At 38.7% G+C, this 21,149-nt stretch overlaps 2 protein-coding genes across 5 annotated transcripts; one reads left to right on the plus strand and one right to left on the minus strand.

Annotated features, from left to right (window-relative positions):
• Nucleotides 1-3,449: 3,449 nt before the first annotated feature.
• Nucleotides 3,450-11,475, plus strand: slc25a44a (solute carrier family 25 member 44a). Of its 2 annotated transcripts, none has more exons than XM_066668367.1 (4): nt 3,450-3,647; nt 6,149-6,840; nt 7,759-7,886; nt 9,631-11,475. In XM_066668367.1, the coding sequence occupies exons 2-4, from the start codon at nt 6,207-6,209 to the stop codon at nt 9,820-9,822; spliced, it is 954 nt and encodes a 317-aa protein (XP_066524464.1). In that variant the 5' UTR covers nt 3,450-3,647; nt 6,149-6,206; the 3' UTR covers nt 9,823-11,475. The 2 variants fall into 2 exon arrangements, with proteins under 2 accessions (XP_066524464.1, XP_066524462.1); XM_066668365.1 differs by having other exon boundaries at nt 7,764-7,886; nt 9,631-9,815.
• Nucleotides 11,476-11,792: 317 nt separating this feature from the next.
• On the minus strand, nt 11,793-18,270 carry skic8 (SKI8 subunit of superkiller complex). 3 transcript variants are annotated; one of them, XM_066668461.1, is made up of 11 exons: nt 18,132-18,270; nt 17,752-17,806; nt 17,480-17,507; nt 17,225-17,330; nt 16,491-16,663; nt 15,286-15,434; nt 14,974-15,067; nt 14,302-14,395; nt 14,006-14,098; nt 13,796-13,874; nt 11,793-12,417 (listed from the first exon to the last, which is right to left on the minus strand). In XM_066668461.1, the coding sequence occupies exons 2-11, from the start codon at nt 17,761-17,763 to the stop codon at nt 12,328-12,330; spliced, it is 918 nt and encodes a 305-aa protein (XP_066524558.1). In that variant the 5' UTR covers nt 17,764-17,806; nt 18,132-18,270; the 3' UTR covers nt 11,793-12,327. The 3 variants fall into 3 exon arrangements, with proteins under 3 accessions (XP_066524558.1, XP_066524560.1, XP_066524559.1); XM_066668463.1 differs by lacking the exon at nt 18,132-18,270 and adding an exon at nt 18,091-18,109; XM_066668462.1 differs by lacking the exon at nt 18,132-18,270 and adding an exon at nt 17,998-18,073.
• Between the last annotated feature and the right edge of the window lie 2,879 nt (nt 18,271-21,149).

Below are 21,149 nucleotides of genomic sequence, written 5' to 3' on the forward strand. Positions count from 1 at the left end.
CATATTACATACGTACTGATATGGATTTCTCCAAATTTACCCATAATGCCTAAACCATTCTACTGTCATTAAACAGAGGGGCATCTTGTCTACCAACTGTATGATTTTATTAAGATTTCACTGTATACTTTTCTCATAAAGTCATACTCAATATATACCGATATGGATTTCTCAAGAATTACCCATAATGCCTAAACCATTCTACTCTTATTAAACAGAGGGACCTCTTGGCTATCAGCTGTATGATTTTTACAGAATTTCACTGTATATGCTTCGCATAGATAAGAAAGATATTTTCTGAAGGCCATGGGAAAGGACCTTGTGCATTTTCATATCATATGGCAAAAGCATTTGAGTTACAGTTGTTTTTCTGTGATGCTTGGAAGGCAGACTGCACAGCTGTTTTTAAACAGAATCTGGAAATACACAGTAATTCAAGTTCTTCATAATTTTGATAATTATTAACGTTCAAGTTGTTAGGATGTTGGAGTTGGGGGCGTTAGAGGTGGTTTGGTATTGGTTGGAAACTAACCCTAGCTGTCTATGTTTTTGAACATAACCTACATGACAACCAATCAAATGAGAGCATCCATCCGCTACAGAGCAACCCAGAGTACAGCATGCCATACTTATGTAACTGTAGGGAAGAGACCACTGATGCAACAGCAGAATATATAGTGCCTTGCGAAAGTATTTGGCCCCCTTGAACTTTTCAAACTTTTGCCACATTTCAGGATTCAAACATAAATATATGAAATTTTAATTTTTCTGTGAAGAATCAACAACAAGTGGGACACAATCGTGAATAAAATAAAATATCAAATAAAAAACTGAAAAGTGGGGCATGCAATATTATTCGGCCCTCTTAATAATATTGCATATTTTATTTTATTCACGATTGTGTCCCACTTGTTGTTGATTCTTCACAGAAAAATTAAAATTTCATATATTTATGTTTGAATCCTGAAATGTGGCAAAAGTTTGAAAAGTTCAAGGGGGCCAAATACTTTCGCAAGGCACTATATATTCTGCTGTTGCATCAGTGGTCTCTTCCCTACAGTTACATAAGTATGGCATGCTGTACTCTGGGTTGCTCTGTAGCGGATGGATGCTCTCATTTGATTGGTTGTCATGTAGGTTATGTTCAAAAACATAGACAGCTAGGGTTAGTTTCCAACCAATACCAAACCACCTCTAACGCCCCCAACTCCAACATCCTAACAACTTGAACGTTAATAATTATCAAAATTATGAAGAACTTGAATTACTGTGTATTTCCAGATTCTGTTTAAAAACAGCTGTGCAGTCTGCCTTCCAAGCATCACAGAAAAACAACTGTAACTCAAATGCTTTTGCCATATGATATGAAAATGCACAAGGTCCTTTCCCATGGCCTTCAGAAAATATCTTTCTTATCTATGCGAAGCATATACAGTGAAATTCTGTAAAAATCATACAGCTGATAGCCAAGAGGTCCCTCTGTTTAATAAGAGTAGAATGGTTTAGGCATTATGGGTAATTCTTGAGAAATCCATATCGGTATATATTGAGTATGACTTTATGAGAAAAGTATACAGTGAAATCTTAATAAAATCATACAGTTGGTAGACAAGATGCCCCTCTGTTTAATGACAGTAGAATGGTTTAGGCATTATGGGTAAATTTGGAGAAATCCATATCAGTACGTATGTAATATGTGTTTATGAGAAAAGTACACAGTGAAATTCTACCAAAATCATTCAGCTGATAGCCAAGAGGTCCCTCTGTTTAATGACAGTGGAATGGTTTAGGCATTATGGGTAATTTTTGAGAAATCCATATCAGTACGTATGTAATATGTGTTTATGAGAAAAGTACACAGTGAAATTCTACCAAAATCAAACAGGTAATAGCCTCGAGGTCCCTCTGTTTAATGACAGTACAATGGTTTAGGCATTATGGGTAATTTTTGAGAAATCCACATTGGTAATATTCAGTATGTGTTTATGAGAAAAGTACACAGTGAAATTCTACCAAAATCAAACAGGTAATAGCCTCGAGGTCCCTCTGTTTAATGACAGTGGAATGGTTTAGGCATTATGGGTAATTTTTGAGAAATCCATGTTAGTAATATTCAGTATGAGTTTATGAGAAAAGTACACAGTGAAATTCTACCAAAATCATACAGGTAATAACCAAGAGGTCCCTCTGTTTAATGACAGTGGAATGGTTTAGGCATTATGGGTAAATTTTGAGAAATCCATATCAGTACGTATGTAATACGTGTTTATGAGAAAAGCACACAGTGAAATTCTACCAAAATCATTCAGCTGATAGCCAAGAGGTCCCTCTGTTTAATGACAGTGGAATGGTTTAGGCATTATGGGTAATTTTTGAGAAATCCATGTTAGTAATATTCAGTATGAGTTTATGAGAAAAGTACACAGTGAAATTCTACCAAAATCATACAGGTAATAACCAAGAGGTCCCTCTGTTTAATGACAGTGGAATGGTTTAGGCATTATGGGTAAATTTTGAGAAATCCATATCAGTACGTATGTAATACGTGTTTATGAGAAAAGCACACAGTGAAATTCTACCAAAATCATTCAGCTGATAGCCAAGATGTCCCTCTGTTTAATGACAGTGGAATGGTTTAGGCATTATGGGCAGTTTTTGAGAAATCCATATTGCTAAGTATTCAGTATAAATCCATGAGAATATTATAGTGAGCTCCCTCTGTTTAATGACAGTAAAATATAATCTGTATTTCTACATGTCCACCAGGATTACTATTCAAAGCCAGTTAAGTGTTTATAGAAAAGTAAAAAATACGTAAATATATGAAATAATCAAAGCATGTTTTGCCTTTTTAAAGTGATTTAAAACGAAATATATTCCTAATGGCTTGTTAATTTTAGTCCATTTTAGCATTGCGTGCATTTATTTATTAACAGAGACATCGCTACTCAAACGCGGGTTTCAGACTCTCTATCTGTCCCAAAGCGGATGTGGTGTTCTCCGCAATGAAAAACCGTAATGACGCGCCTATACGTGCATTCGGATTTGAAGTGCGGATGGCTTGACCGTCAGTTTCCAAAGTGCGGATAGCTTGACTCCAGTAAATTGACGGGAGATTCAATTTAGGCAACCTGAAAAACAGGTATATTTTCCCATCTCAGTAACTATACAGTCTTTGGGCAAGACTTTTAACACTATAGCTGCCTCGCCCTGCAGCATAATTAACTAGATTGCAAAATGCAATAAACGTCAATTTCTGTGCAGAATCGACTTTTGAAATCAACTCCATTCAGAATTTGAATCGATTCCAAAGATTCTGGAATCAACCCCCTCCTCAGTGCTGAGTTCGAGCGTCAACGCCTCCCACTGAATAAGCCAATCAGCGGTGGAGACCGGTATCAAGCCCCGCCCGTGCCCAGAGAAGCGGCGTAAGAGCGGCGACGGATGTAGAGAAGAAGGCGAGGTGTATCAGAGCCAATAGAGTGTGATTTTAGCATGGAGTAGGGCTTACCTTTCTGAGGCCTTACACAGACCTTAACACCGCTCTAATACCGTCCTGCCCCAAGACAGTCGTGTGAGTAACAGCGCGGACTGGGGTAGGGATGAGGGAGGCGCCTGGGAGACAGAGATAATGTGGCGCTAAACCGGTAAGTTAATGTTGTTTTAGGAGAGAGAGAGAGAGAGAGAGAGAGAGAGAGAGAGAGGTCACCATAATAGAGCTGTCAACACTCAGCTAACACTGCTACATCCTCTAGTAAAGAGAGAGGTGAAAAACGAGAAACATGGGACGAGAAGACACACTCAGATTAAACCATTTCCTCATCTTTTTCATCGCACAGCGCAGTCAGACATATGGCTTTATTTAACTTTGAGTTGTACAGTTAAACGACCAGTGTTTACAAAGCTAATGGGAGTAGAGAATGGCTAAGAGTCACTAATGGATCTACTGTAATAGCAATGACCACAAACAGAGTGCCAATGGCAACAATCTCATTCTATAATAAAACATTTGTATTGATCAAGTAGTTGGTTAAATATTTATGTGGAAGTTTAGACATCATGGTCAAACATTGTCATTTATATATAAGTATTGAACACTGCCTCTGTGGCTAATCAAACACTATGCATTCAGAAAATCCTAAAAGACATATTCTCTGTCTTTAAAAGCATAAAATAACTAATATCATCAGGGTGCCATGAGCACAATTTCGGACAACTTATAGTTATTAACAACACTGTGGGAGAAATAATAGCTTGCTAATGCTTTTTACAGGCAAACTAAAAGCACCCCCCCCTTCTTTTGCTGACATCCTCTACTTTGCAAAGAATCCTTGAGAGCACAATTAGCCTCCTCTCTGGGTGGGTAAGATGGCTCCCTCTCTCACATATCCCTGCTCACAATTATAGCGAGGGCAGGCATCTGTCATCTGATGTGACTGATCTGGGCAGATTGCACTCTTCTCTGGTATCTTAAGCTATTGAATGAACTTGCATTAGGGCAGCTCAGAAATAAGGGTTTGATTGGCCTCATGTCTTTGAGGAAACGCTTGCCCCCAATTTCCAGAGGCTTGTGGCACTGTGTACAATTTGTGTAGACTCACTGACATGTGGAGAACACTTGGATAAACAAAATAAAAAAATGCATATTATATGCTTATAGAATTTTCCTGCACTTCCTGCCTACTTGCATTTTTGGATCTTTAGATAATTTCAAAAACTGGTGACATGCTTCAAAACTGATGCCTATCTAGGTCTTAAGCTTTATCAGAACAGGCCATAATGATGATTTTGAATTTTTTTTGTATATTTTATGAAAGACAGAGTAACACAGTTTGCTGAAAATGTTTTAATTAATTAATTAATTAATTAATTCCATCCATCCATTATCTGTAACTGCTTATCCAATTTAGGGTCGCGGGGGGTCCAGAGCCTACCTGGAATCATCGGGCGCAAGGCGGGAATACACCCTGGAGGGGACGCCAGTCCTTCACAGGGCAACACAGACACACACACATTCACTCACACCTATGGACACTTTCGAGTCGCCAATCCACCTGCAACATGTGTTTTTGGACTGTGGGAGGAAACCGGAGCACCCGGAGGAAACCCACGTGGACACGGGGAGAACACACCAACTCCTCACAGACAGTCACCCGGAGCGGGAATCGAACCCACAACCTCCAGGCCCCTGGAGCTGTGTGACTAATTAATTAATTAATTTATTAATTATTAACTACAGAGGATGTTTGCTCTTTCTCAGTTTAAAAAAAGACAAAAATGTGTCAATTGGAAAAAGTGTTCAAACTTTTCAGTTGTTTGTTTTCATTATAGCCTCTAATAATCCAGACAGATTCCACTGAAGTTAAACCTCTTTAGCTAAATCAGAACGGCTCATTTTATCCCATGTTTTCTGACCTAGTCAGCCCACAGCAAACTGACTTGATGCCTTTTTTAACACTGTGTGGTGGTAGGCTAACCAGTTCCCCAACTGAATGTGAGCATGCACATTTTTTACACGTAAACATTTGCTGAGAGCAATTAGATGTTAACTGTTCTGTTTCTACAGAAAGTGAGAATTATTCCCAGCAGTGGCGATCAGGACCTATAATAATGAATGTCAACAAAAGCTACCTCAGGGAATGAACCTGAAATATTAATGAATATTGTGCCTGATGTCAGAGACATTCTTGTACAATAGAAGATTTGATCATATCTCAATTTTCTGTGATTCAAAGTTAATTGGATTAACAGCTTAAATGCTATTTTATTATGGTTTCTCTTGTTTGTGTGTGTATTGTGTAATTTCAGATGAGTAAAGGCAATCCTATCGCCCTTTGAACAACTCAATAGTCATTGAAATGCAGTTCACACTAATTATGTCAGTGTGGTGGGCTCATGTTATCTGAAAACCTTTGATCTCTTTCAAGCTGCACTGTATGCTAACAACACGTTACCTGAGTTCATCATTCTTTCACCTTCAGTTTGACTTAAAATTCCTCTGTCCTCTTGAAAAGTGCCAAGTTTTGTGTCATTGCTGTGGGTGGTTTAGGTTCCAGGACATTTAGCAAGTTGATTGCAATGTGTTTTTCATCTTCACTCCTGTTTGTTGTTTTTGTTAAGTCACCTCCTCTTCATTGGGTTACTGCAGGTCAGTGGACAGGTTTGATGTTGGGCCTTTCAGATGAAGGTCACAGGCAGCTGGGATCATGCAGCAGAAACGCAACATCCGGATCATAGAATGGGAAGACCTGGACAAGAGGAAGTTTTACTCACTCGGCGTGTTCATGACCTTGACCACTCGCGCCACAGTCTACCCCTTCACCCTGATCCGAACTCGACTGCAGGTTCAGAAAGGAAAGTCGCTCTACAAAGGGACTTTTGATGCCTTCTGCAAGATCCTGAAGGCAGAAGGAGTATACGGACTGTATCGGGGCTTTATGGTCAATACCTTCACGCTAATCTCAGGTCAGGCCTACATCACCACTTACGAGCTGGTGAGGAAGTATGTGTCTCAGTATTCCTCCAGCAACACCTTCAAGTCCCTGGTAGCAGGGGGCTCTGCCTCGCTGGTGGCCCAAAGCATCACTGTACCCATTGATGTGGTCTCACAGCAGCTCATGATGCAAGGCCAAGGTGAACACCTAACACGCTTCAAGCTCAAGCCCAAGATGGTGATGGCCACGTCGAAACACAAAGTGACTTTTGGACAGACCAAGGACATTATTGTGCAGATATTTGCAGCAGATGGATTTCGTGGTTTTTATCGCGGCTATGTGGCTTCACTCCTTACCTACATACCCAACAGTGCTTTGTGGTGGCCTTTTTATCACTTTTATGCAGGTAAAGGGAAACTCCTCTCTTTGTCCTAAGCATCTTTCAAAATACAGAATGTTCTCATGGAAGAGAGCCATGTTTGTATACTCCATTTTCTTTTCCTAGCTTGAGAACATTATTAAATTTTTATATGAAATTTTGACACGGTGGCGCAGTCACAGTCGCACAGCTCCAGAGTCCTGGAGGTTGTGGGTTGGATTCCCACTCTGGGTTACTGTCTGTGAGGAGTTTGGTGTGTTCTTCCTGTGTTTCCTCCGCGTGGGTTTCCTATCACAATTCCAAAAACACACGTTGTTGGTAGGTGGATTGGTGACTTAAAAGTGTCCATAGGTGTGAGTGATTGTTCCCACATTGTGCCCGGTGATTCCAGGTAGGCACCAGACCCACCACGACCCTGAATTGGATAAGTGGTTACAGAAAGTAAATTAATGAAAAAGACCACACAATCCTCAAAGTTTACCATTGTGATGCACATCTACTAGGAATAGGTTTTTGTGCCAGGATTTGTATACAAGTTAAGTACAAATACGCTTGTCATAACAGTGCACTGCTATGGTTGTGCTCTTGAGCGTAAGTATTTGATCACAGAAAAGATCCAAATCATATACTTTCAGTGCCTGTGTTTTTAGACGAATTAACAAATTGTTATTAAAAGCCTCAAAACACACAGGATCACTGTCTGTACCAGGGATGGGACATCAGTGGAGTTTGGGCATAGCACCCCTTATGCAGCAAGTACACATGTAAACAATCAGTCTATTGTTAACCAGATATTCAGTCATTTGCATTGCCCTGATGATGAGTATGTGGCTTATATTTTGTTATTATGTAAATAGTACAGACTTTGTACTGCTCTACAGCTCAAAGGTTCATGTTGTGTTCAGATAATAACTGGTGACTAATGCAATATGTGCACTGAAACAGAACAGATGTCCAGGATGGCCCCCTCCAGCTGCCCCCACCTCCTCCTGCAAGCTGTGGCTGGGCCCATGGCTGCAGCCACTGCTTCCACCATCACCAACCCAATGGATGTAGTGAGAGCAAGAGTGCAGGTAAAAAAAAAGCTTTATTTCCAGTCCCCTCACACACAAGGTACATACTGGGAACAAAATACAGTTTCTACTTTGGCACAGTGCAACAGTTATCAAATAATTATTGGAAATAATTATTACAAAGTACCATTAGAGTGCGTATTTGTCTGTATATAACAGACTACATGTGACAGTAAGTGTACTAGCAGGACGAATTTAAGAAAAAGTCTTGTGTGCATTGAACATAGCCCTTGTAATATGAGAACAGTAAAGCAGCTTTGCCTGTGCGTGGACAGGTATGGCAGGTAGTACTTGTTAGATTTGCTGAATATATTATCTACAGATAACACTGAGGCCTTTAGCTGACAGTGGAGCTGGTTTGCCAAAGGAAAGGAATTTATTTCATCTACAAGAAAATCTAAAAATTTCTTGTTGCCATTGCCCAAAGAAAAAACTGAGCCAGCATTCTCATGTTGCTAGTATGTACTGTAAATATGAACCTACTGGTGAATCTTCTTGCTTTAACCATTAATAAAATCACTCATGGTATAAACAGCGTCTCAGCCAGACACCCTGAGAAACTGAGGCTCTGTTCACACGGCAGGGCAATTAGGATTGGTTTCTTAAATCAGATTTTAAGACATTGCCCACACTGCAAGCCACAGGTGAGCAAATCTAATATGTATGGTCAGACTGTAGTCTCACTTGCTGGGGGGACCACGATGGTTGGCAGGCGTGAGGGCAGGGAGGCAAAACGCTTAGTGTCCACATTTTAAATCTGTTCTGCTAGGTTCAGAGGTTCCTCCAGTGGTCTACAAATGTGGCTTAAATCGGATTTGGAAAAACTTAGATTTCATGTGGATTTTTGCCATTTACTCTAAAGAACATAGGATCTGTTCAAATCTGATGTGCTGAAAAATCAGAAGTGTTCTGCCTGTCTGAACTAAGACTTAATGATGAAAGATTGATGTGAGAAAACCTGAAAACAATGTGTTTAGTAATCACTATGATCAGAGATGCACCCTGAATGTAGTATATTTGTCATTGCTCTAAGACCTCAACTCATTCAGACAAATGCACTGAGGATTCAGGTTTTGGAAAGTGAACAGTCAGAGTTGGTACAATTGGTTATTTAAAGGGGCTACCATATTTTTCATGGTGTGTATATTGGTTCAACAGCTGGAGAAAAGAAAAATAGTTTCCACTTTGCTGGTTGCTGGAAGGTATGAGGGGAAAATGAGTGGAATAACCAGAAGAGAATGAGACAATAAAATGGGTGCACATCAGTGTTCTGCTGAAAGACACCCTTTCCAAGAGTAATGCAGGATAGGGCTATATGGAGGAAGGAGTGAACGAAGAGTACTATTATTGGAGAATGCTGCACGATGTTGTAGGAGTAAATTACAACTTTGTGAAAGTGATCATTATGTGGCTTTAACCTAGTATAATACAATACTGTTTAGAAGTCCCTGGAATCTCTGGTAAAGTTAATATTTTTTACAACGAAATGTAACTGAATTAATTTCTGTGCCTGAGAACTTTATTCTATACATATTTTTACACATTTATCTACAGTCACTTCAAACGATTGGTCCCATTTAATTGGTATAAACAATATTGGAGCTGTAGCAGGTTGTAACTGTGTAAACACCCTGTGTTATGACTTTCATTCATTCACTATCATTCTAACATTGTGTTTAGGAACAAAAAACTGAAATATAAATCCCTTTCAGTCCTTCATAGCCTGTCACATTTTCCTTCCAAGGTCGAAGGCCGTTCATCTGTGATTGGGACATTTAAGCAGCTCTTGGCTGAGGAGGGCATGTGGGGTTTGACGAAGGGTCTTTCAGCACGAATCATCTCCTCTACTCCAACCTCAATCCTCATTGTCATCGGCTACGAAACACTGAAGAGACTTAGTCTGAGGCCTGAGCTGGTCCACACCAGACACTGGTGAGAAAAAAAAAAAGAGGACACGGGCATTAAAACACAGTCCAGGAAATGTATACCTCAGGCTGAACTTTGTGGCCCTCCCTCTCCAGGCCTTTCTGCCTTTTAAACAGTTGCCTTTTGTGATATTTTAACAAGTTTTTAGACTGAGTGGTTTTTACAATTTCATTTTGGGAAGAGGACCAGGATTTTTGCTGCGCTCATTCATTCCTATTATTTTGAATATTACATATTTGTAACCCTTGATCAGTGAAGAGACTTGGGCATTGTGTGTGTAAGTGAGTGAGAGAGAGAGAGAGAGAGGTGTGTGGGGGTAAGAGATGTCTATAAAATTTATATTTAAAAAGGTCCATTTTTCAATTCTAGAATGAGTCCAAACTGGATCAAGCTTTGTTAGTTGAAAAATAAGATCAGTTCAGTTCAGACCTTGCAGTGAAGCATGCAGTGAAAAAGCCACAGGGTAACTGCATATCTAATCTCACTTTCCCCTTCTTTTTGTAAACAAGCTCCAGTTTGCTACAAGTCAGGACACATCGACAGTGTCAAATCCCTGAAATGTGATAAATCAGTTATTTATGAAGTGGACCTGAGCTCAAGTCATGTTACTTACCAAATATTCCAAGGGCAGTCAGATTTCTTCTCACAGGAAATGCCTGTCCATTTCGGAAATCTGGGAGGTGCTTATCAGCACATTATCATGCTTCTAACAGTATTCACTGAACACATTGCACCATTACCAAGGTATTCCTTTCATAAGTATGCCAAATGTGATTTGAGTGCACTAATGCCAATATCATGATTCTTTTGTGTCCAATGTCATTTCAAGTGACTTTATCACTGATAAATATATTTTAAATAACCTGGCATCATCTGTATCAGATACATTTTATTTGTAGACACCTCTTATAATTAGTGATTTAATTTCCTTCAGGTTGCACCCATATATAACACAGATGATCAGCTTTTCATGGACAGCTTGTGTAATCTTCATTGCAAAGAATGAAATGGTATAGACCTAAGGCAGTACTTTCAATGCAGGGTGTTGGCTAGAAGGATAAAAAGTCTCCAGACAATAGGCTGTGGTCTCAATTCTGAGGAGTGAGGGAGCTCTATCACCTTTGGGGTGTGTTTGATGAGTTTCAGTGGGCTTTGTGATCCAAAAGTACTAAAACTCACTAACATTCTGACTGAATGTATCCACATCCCCACAAAGGTCTTTTTCTGAAGAAATGTTTTGTCTACAATATTTTCGCCATATAACATTTCACACTCCTGGGGGTGGTTGGAAATGAGTAACGTACAACCCAATGAATGTGCCATTGAAGTGTTAAGTGGTAGTGAATTAGCCACGACCCTGAATGAATGGTAGTGAAAGTTACACATGCATCTTCCGTTTCTCTCATTCTGTAGAACAGTTGTCCATTTGTGTGTTTGTTCTAACAGTTACCTCTGTTTTGTTTTGTTTTTTTGGAGGCCTTGTTGTGCCACAAAAGGTGGTGTGTGTTTTGTTGTCAAATACACTTGAAGTACTGTTTTGTAAATGTAACATATCTTTCTTTAGTTTAGAGTGATATGATTCTTTGTAATGATGTGAAAATATTGTTTCTTTCCAATCCTGAATGTGTGTTATTTACACTGGCGCTCATTAAATGGAGTTCATTAACACATTACACTGTAAAGTGAGATCATTTGGTTGCCGTGTATTAACTCATGAAGGACGATTTTACAACAGGATTATACTTGGCTGATCTGTGGATTGGTTTTTTTTTTATATTCTATTACAGGAAAATAAGGGGCCTTAGTACAGAATTTTGGCAGTTCCAACGGTAATGTACTTGCAATTATTAAGAAAGCTCAGCAGAGGGCGTGCTGGACAATACTTGAAAAAGTTTGGATGCTACTAGTGTTGTTTGAAGATTTCTGAAATGAGATGAAACACGTGATCATTTGAAGAAAGAAAATGTTAAATCAGTAGTATTAAAAAATGTTTAATGTCTGACAAGTTAGCAATGATTCAAAAAACAAACATCATTCCCATAGCATTACCTCAGGGACCATGAGGAACCCATTGTTAGCATGGAGTAGTGGAGGGCTTAACAGCTGGTTCACAGCTGAATTCACCAGCACACTGTACCACAGCTCATCAAAACTGAGATGACTCAATTTCTAGAGAGTGGAATAGTCCTGGAACCTATAATAAGTGAAGTTCCAGGATGCTCAGAGGACTGAAATATAATAGAATATGGGCTGAGGTGTGGAAAATAATCTGTCCATCTGTACAACATTTATAAAAGAAAAAATAATTCTTGAATCAGCTGGGACTGTACACATCATCTAACATTGCTGACCTAGGATCAGTTTTGCCTTTCATACCCTGATTGGGTCACATTTATATCTTGAACCCTGTTACATAGGAGCAGGTGACAGCTGATCCTAGGTTAGCCACCCTTTTAAAGCCTTCTGGCCAAATGGATCTGATGTAAAGGCGGCAGCTTTGGTTCCTTTAGCTGATTCACATAGGACAGTCATATATGTGGATTGCTCTGTCGTCTCCTGCGGAAATGATCTTTGAGCCAGTGCTGTTGTACTTCACGCTCCATACCTACAAACACAAATGTCTTATTTAGATTACAAATTCATATGTAACAACTGATTTAAATGTGGTATTGAATTAAAAGAAACTACATAAACAGTGAATGGTCAAAAATATTAAAAAGTACTGAAATTATTCATGAGTGGACACAAAGCCACACATTGTGATTTACCCACAGCATGAACACAGTAGAGTCACCTGGCACATTAATATATTTTATGATTCGTATCAATTCGTATAAAAGGTCCAAGAAGGGTTTTTACAACATTCACAAAACAGCACAATGTTAAACCAGCAAAAAAAATTGAATGCATGTAATACAGAAGGTACATAGAAAAACAATGATAGTTTGTGTGTTTGTTTTGATGTGGATTGAGGAAACCTTCCTCAGGGAGTCCTGGTCTGATTCAGGGTTAAAACTGGTGCGTTTACATTTGTTCAAAACAACTGCACCAACCGAAAAATCACATTAGGGTTTGGTTTAATCTTCAAAGTGTCAGGACCCCCATAGAGCAGGTATGATTTGGGTGGTGGGTCATTCTCAACTCTGCAATGACACTGACATGGTGGAGGTGTGTTAGTGTGTGTTGTGTTGTGCTGGTAGGAGTGGATCAGGCACAGCAGTGCTGCTTGAGTTTTTCAAGGCCCCAGTGTCACTATTGGACTGAGAAAAATCCAACGATCAAAAACATCCAGCCGACAGCATCTTGTATCCACTGAAGATTCAGAAGACAACCAACACAAAATGTGCATTAACAGATGAGCTACTGTCTCTGACTTTACATCTACAAGCTCAACCAACGAGGTAACCGAGTGAGTGGACACTCCAGCAGCACTGCTGTGTCAGATCCACTTGTACCAGCACAACACGAACTAACAAACAAACACCTCATCGGTGGAACTGCAGCGATGAGAATGATCCACCTGCTCTGTAGGGGTCTTGGCCATTGAAAAGCAGGGTAAAATGGGGATGAGAAAGTATGCAGAGAAACAAGCTGACTACAGTCTCTGACTGTAGAACTACAATGTGCTCCTGTATGGTCAGTGAAGCTGATAAAATGGACAATGAGGTAGGTGTTCTTAATGATCTTAGTGATCATTCAGTGTCCTAATGCACCTAGCTACTATTGCTAGCTCAATAAGCTCTTTTGCTAATGTGACTATAGCTCATCCTTCTGACAATGACAGCAATGCTCAAGTAAAATGACAGTTCAGCTACTACAGTCAGACACCATCATTTACAAGAAAAGACAAATGAAGTTTGTCTGAGGACTAACCCCCCATGAACACAAGGAGAGGTATTAGTGTTGAGACCATGCACTGAACTGCTTCTTTTTATTCTCCAAAACGTACAGCTGTACTACACAAATGAAGCAGAAAAACTCACCTGGTCCTGATGGTCAAAGAATGTGTTCACACATGCTTGGGTGCTCGCCTCCCACACCTTCACGCTTTTATCTGATGAACTGAAGACAAAGACACAAGCAACATAACATTACCAACCAACAATTTTTCAACGTATATAGAAAATAAGAGATATGCTATCATACTTGTTTTCTTCTCGGAAACCAGTTATTAAGAGTTATTCTGTTCCTACCTGGAGACAAAATGTGTGTTATCAGGTGAGAAGGCCACATTAAGGACCCAGGAAGCATGTCCACTCAGTGTGCCTGCCAGATTAGCATGCTGCCTGTTAGATGAACATAAACCTCAGTCAGTCACATGAATATTCACTGTGATAACTATTACACAGCCAAGTTAAGGAGTAATTTAATCTTTCTGGAAGTAATTTTGAATATAAACAATAGATGCCAAAACTGCAGAAAATAAATTAGAAGGCTTCAGAACTCAAGCGAAATCACCCCCTTCACACCTGCATAATGAGAGACTTACACATCATAAATCTTAATGTAGCCGTCGTCGGAGGCTGTGACTAAGAGCTGGGAGTCGGGAGAGAAGGTGAGAGATCGGATGGGCATAGCATGACCTAAAGAGAGAAGAAAGAAACAGACAGTGCAGCAGTATACTGAGAGCTTCACCAGACCCAGACTAAGCCTTAGAAAGAGATCCAAAGTATAATTCCATTCAAATTACCCTTCTATCCAGGACTTGGTCTATAAAAAAATTCTTACAAGCTTAGCTAAGTCACCCAATAACAGAGTTTGCAGTTCACCCTACCATAAAACTCTCTCCAGGCACAGCTTCCACTCATGCTCTATGCTTAAAAGCAAGAGAATTAAGTGACTGATGGAAGAAATGAGACAAGACGGAAAGGTAGAATCACAGAGAGTGGGGGAAAAATGCAGTGCCAAAGGCAGAAGAGCTGAGGTTACAACTGCAGGGGAAGAGCCACGGGAAATGCCTGGGGCAAATGCCCTGCACTTTTCCACTAGAATCCCCACACCTACATTCAGCTTTGATATATTTAACATTAAAGTTCAGCACATCTCTAATTGTATGACTGCAATAATAAAAATTAACAAATAAAAACAAAAGCAGGAGGGATACTAGTAATTTACATATTTCATTAAAAATACATCAAGGATATTTAAAGCATAATTTTACCTTCCAGCGTGTGCAGCAGTTTCCCAGTTGCAATATCAAAGATATTAATGATTCCATCGATGGCACCGCTGGCTAAGTACTTCCCATCTGGGCTCTGGGAACAAAGAGATAGGGGGAGAGAGAAAGAGAATGTGTGAGAGAAAAAAAACCCAATTCTCTTTCTTTCGACATATCCTGCCTCCTGCTGAAAACAACATGCTGTTCAATGACTCAAATATATTCACACTGCATTGTACACATCCTTCCATTGTCAATACAGCTGTTCACATAGTTATATTTTATATATAAAATGTGCAAAGGGGGATGTCTTACATAAGCTATACTCAGAATGAACTTCCCTCTGGTATCCAGGGAATATTCCTTCTTTCCACTCTCAACTCCAAAGATGTTAACCTTCCCAAGATGGCTGCCTGTGGCAATGTATTTGGAATCAGGGGAAAAAGCTACAGTCCAGGCATCAACTGCAACACGAGAAGGAAAAGGTCACTGAATCACATGACACACCTGCAGAAGCATCAGCAGAATCCCCTGAGGTCTGTGTTCCTTTCAATGTGCTCTTGCTCAAGGCAGCATATGGAGGACATTTTTAGTGTACAGCATGGTAAAAAATTACATAAAGAAGACAGAACTTTACAACTACTCTGGAATTTCTGAAGGGAAAAATAAACCCAGATAAATGAATCCCTATAATACAATTTCAGGAAATACAATGCAACAGCTTAAAATATTTATAATATTTTTAATAATTTGTATTTTGCCTTTAAACTGCACTTCTGTTCATGGTTGACAATAAGATTACTAAGATATTTCCATGTATTAGGGTACAGTTTGTTCCATCTAGTGCTTTATAGTCCCCCACAAGGTTGTAATGCAGCCTGTAGTGTGTTAATTAAGCAGTAAAGTGTAAATGCTAACACGTTTAACCAGTTACAAATCGTTTACTTACATGTTTCTGCACATAGCCCTATTCTGATCATGCTTATTATTTTATTATTGACAGCAGTGTGTTTGCTAACTGGTAGGTTATGTTAGCTTGTAAGCTTATCAAACTCCAGACATATCACTCCACTGCTGCCAACCATACCAGTTATCCACACTCTATTCAGGAGTCAGAATGCAGTTCATATTTATTTACCTGTATTCAATTAAATAACATATTTATGTTTTATTATTAATTATTAGCTAGTTAGCTAACTTTACCTTGATATCTACTAACAAAGAAATCACAATCTTCACAACATATGATGGTAGTTTTGTCACATTTATAGTTTTTGTTATCGAAGTGGTACCAAATTATCAGCTCTTATGACACCCCTATTTGTGACATAATTACACAAACCTTTAAAAATTATTTGCAGACCTTCTGCCAATTATGCCGTGGTCAAAGTTAGTCTGCATCCTGGGTATTAAACATTATAAATATAGGTGCTTTAAAACAAAAACAGCTTTCCTGAAAAAACTAAATTCTCATTCATCGTCACTGAGACATATATCTGACCATTTCAGGTTGCCCTTACCTGGGCCTGCATCCATGCATTTGATCTGTTTCCCTGATTCCAGATCCCAGAGGCGGATGTGAGAATCCAAGGAGCTGGAGGCAGCGATGGAGCCATTGTGGCTGATGTCCACCGACACAACACCCAGCTGGTGTCCCTCCAACGTCCACTGTAGCTCTAACTTTTCATCTGACCTGAACGGGGCAGTCAAGAACACAACAACAGAGAAACATTACAACAAAATTTCAGTACACACTATCTAAGAAAATAATATGAGAGTAGAAATAGTCAGCTTACCTAAATGTATACAACAATTATTTTTTTTAACATATTCAAACATAATTCCATTTGAGGAAGCATTTCTTTGATGTTGGTACAAAACCTAACATTTTGAAAATGGTAACTTTACAGAAAAAAAATATTCTCATCTCTCATAGTTTAAGACATTTTATTCCAATCATCAATTTATATTATTAGTATATTTTATTCCAACTGATTGAACTGGTCCATTCCTAAACAAAAATGTTATAATATGAAAAGGGCAAAGAGAAATTGGCAAATGGGAACTATTTTAAAATCTCAAAGAGGGACATTTTGTCCCAAAACAGACATATGTAAATGACAAAAAAAAGTGACATGCCTCACTTGACCAGTGAATCTGCACAACTTTTACAATCCAAACAGCCACAAATGTTAAACAATACAGGAACGATAGCAAAGATACATTATAACGTGAGCTGACCAAAACACATTACCATTTCCACACTTTCACCAAGTCATCCAGGGAGCCAGTGATAATAGTTTCTGACCCATCCTTGTCACTTTTCCCCCATGCTGCTGTCCATATGGCATCATCATGGGCTACAGACACAGAATCAGAAGGAAACACAAATGCATCAGAGGATTCAGCAGAAAATACTGTTTTCATTACCTGGAATCAATAATCTACAATAAGATGAGGATTTCTGTTATGCTTTATTCAAAACCTCGCAATACTTAGCACCACTTACCATGTTCCTGTTTGAACAGGATGCTGTACTGAAATAAAGAAGAGGAAAGTTTAAACATAATGTAATAAACAAGGACTTCTCTAACAACCAGTTTACTAAAAAAAAACGTAAAGGACAAAAAAAAAAAAAGATAAGGATTGCCCGATAGGATCATCATTTATCTCTTTTCTGCTTTGTGGTATACATTTCTGGATAGTACACAGCTGAGATAAGAAAAAAAATAAAGTGTACAGAAACTCCTGCACTGTTCACTCTCTGCAGACTCAATTTACCTGAGTGCTCATATTTTCGTGTTGTCTGTGGCGACGTTCTCCTTCTTAAACCAGTCTGTTACATAAAAAATAACTCTAATCAGAACAAGTCAGGTACAAAACACAGTCCAAACAGTCATGTAAACTCTCGAGTCTGAATGACTGGGCAGCGCTAGCCTGACTGGATATCTACCTAGCACACGGACGCTAACTAGCCATGTTTTACTGTGCCATTAGTAAAGGAAAATAAACCATTAAGTAAATTACTTTAAAAGAGCCCAGTCAGTTACACAAGGGAAGAGAGGTATGGTGTGATTTCAGCTAGAACAAATGTTTAAGGAGAAGAATATAAGCACTAACTCAAGTCGCTCTATGTATCATAAAAACAGCGCTGAACTCACCACACAACCGCCGCCATCACAACAGCGCATGCGCACTCCGTCTCATCAGTCCGTCTGCTGCGCCTGCGCCAGAACCACGACAACAGAACACCAGCGTAGCATCTGACAGCTCAGTTTAAAATACATAAAATGGGTTCAGTGAACATATTGTCTCAGATTTAGATTTTTGGAAACTTAATTACTAGTCTAGTTAATTACCCCCCAACCTGAGTACATTATCTGTAATTAATAGTCCCCAAACACTATAAGGGGTCAGAATTCAGGCCTGTACTACATTTTTTAAGTGTTATTCCCACATTTATGTAGACCAGGGGTGGGCAATCTTATTCGTAAAGGGCCAGTGTGGCTGCTGGATTTTGTTCCAACCAACCAGGTGGTCACATGATCCGTTGTTTTACTGAGAGCAACTAATTAAAGGCGTGAAACCCTGTGCTAAAATCCAGCAGCCACAAAGGCCCTTTGTGGATAAGATTGCCCACCCCTGATGTAGACCCTTAGACATGTGTAGACCGGGGTTTTCACATCACAGAATTTTAATTTTTTTAATGAGGATTATATAGACAACATATCTATAATGCTCTGTATAGTTGAGGACTGATTGTTTTCTTGAAACAGCTCACTAAAAGATGTCTTTCTGTTAGTCCTTACAAACTAAAATAACAGACACTTTGTCTCTACATATTTCATGAGGTTTTATATTTATCACTTACATTACTGAATGTAATACCCTGAACTAAATATGGGGTTGCGGACAATGAATAAATGAATGAGTTACTGTCCATATTTCTGAAGGTTGTAACACTGCAGCTTCTTTTTACACATCTATCCATTTATCCAGCGATATTGTTACAAAATAGACTCTGTTACTGAAGCTCAACTGCACTACGCTGACACATATTTCTTTGCTACAGTTAAGTTTGACCCTTAAAAGTTACATACATTTAAAGAAATTTTAACATTGCATGTAACTGACCTGGGCTTTGGGGAGAGCGAGACAGAGAGAGAGGGTTTGTTACTGGTATTTTGGCATTGCATAGCTTGAACTAAATTATTCTGATTTCCTTGTTCACAAAGGAAATTGTTAGAAACCACTAGGACACATGTTAACATTTAGATTCCTACCCTGGTCTGGACCTTATTATTTGTTGATTTAGTAGATGCTTGAAATAGGAGTAACTCTTTCATTCATTACTAAGAAATTAAAGACATATATGTGGTTTTTGGTTAAACCAATTACAAGAGCAATTATTTTATAGAATTACTAAAATCCGAGGCAACCCAGTTCTTGGTCAGGTATGTTCAGTGCCAACAGGAAAAGGCCTGTTGATGCCCTGGCTTTTCTGAGAATCGTACCTTCTTCAGTCTTTTGAACAGAGTACATGTATTTTCAGAAAAGCGTTTTGTGCATTAAGTGGCAATTAGTAGTTTCTTTAAAAGGCAGGTTTTTTTATGCCAAAGTACATCACTTGACATCCCCTGGCCTTTCTGAATCTGAAATAAGCTCTGGAAGAAAAGAACAAATGGACTCTTTCCCAAATGATGCATTTTTGTTTATAATGAACAAAGGTTTGTTCAGAAACCTGGCTGCTGTCATTAGGCCATGTAGTGGCTCTTTCCCAGAAGTAGCTGAAGAGGTATGTGTGTGATAACTGAACAAGGGCTTTAAGATACTAAGAGATGGTGGCCATTTTCTGCTTTTAACCAATTAATCCAAATACAATTTCTGTACACAGAGTTAATTTGTGCTTCTCAAAATACTTTCAGAGGGTTTTCTAAATATGTCCTCCCGCACACACACACACACACACACAAAAACATGTGCTCTTTGCAGGCTTGTTCCAGTCTAAATGAACTTGAAACATTTATAATGTACAAACCTTATTATTATTATTATTATTAATGATAATAATAATAATAATAATATAATTGACAAGTAAATAATAAACCTATGTGAAACATGTGAAACTCCACATTGATTTGCATTTGCACAATACAGCAGAATCCAACAGAAGACTATAATGAGTATAGGTATTTAACCTTATAAAGTCCAAATTACCATTAAATGATTCAGGGAGTCCAGAAAAATCTCCCAGACCAAAGACAAGAACTGAATGCTTAAGACCTTCAGTTCAGATGGCACTGCAGTTAAACATATCATGTTTGTATAATGGATATCAGCACATGGGCTTGAAAATACTTTAAGAAACCATTGTAATAACACACCACAATTATAAACACAAAAATTAAGACTGTTCTATATATATGTATTTTAAAAATTACAACAACTGACTTCTATGGAAATGGAACTGTATTAGTGTCCATCATAATGCTGACTTACACATCTGTTAAAACAACATTGATGCTGACATACATACACACAAAAAGACTGGCTTTCTTTTTAAACCATGCTGCAGATAATGGGTTCATAAGCTGGTGACTGGTAAACACGAGACCAGTAAAAACTATGTACAAAAGCTAAGAAGGAATGTGATTATGTGTTGTTAAAAGTAAAGATTATGTGACACAACACGACTACATGACACTTTTTCATTAAAGTGAAGTGTGTTCTTGAAAACATTTCAAAGTCTTAAGAAGTAACAGAGACAGGGTTTTATTTAGGTAAGTCTTTGTTGTGTAAGAGAATCTTTGCATTTATTTGAATTTTGCTCTGTCTGATTTCCAAATCACAGAGACAGGACAAATGCGCTTGGCAAAAAGCTTTATGACAGCATGAAGAGATGAGCGTTTTAAGCTGCACCACACCTCCGTCTCCTCATGGGATAAGCCCAGCTTTGAAGACCAAGACCTCAATGAACTCCAAAACACAAAACTCAAAGAGAAACCAAGAGAGCTTAGTCAGCAGGGAAGGCATCCTACACCAAGTCTGTAATATTGTAAACTAAGAACATTCACATTTACATTTACTTTTGTCAGAAAAAAAATCACAAACAAATCTAGGACTCCACATAACTGCCACTCAGAATTTAACTTTGAAATGATGTGAACAGGTGTTAGAAG

The sequence above is a fragment of the Hoplias malabaricus genome, chromosome 4 (assembly GCF_029633855.1).
Source record: "Hoplias malabaricus isolate fHopMal1 chromosome 4, fHopMal1.hap1, whole genome shotgun sequence".
Taxonomy (NCBI): Eukaryota; Metazoa; Chordata; class Actinopteri; order Characiformes; family Erythrinidae; genus Hoplias; species Hoplias malabaricus.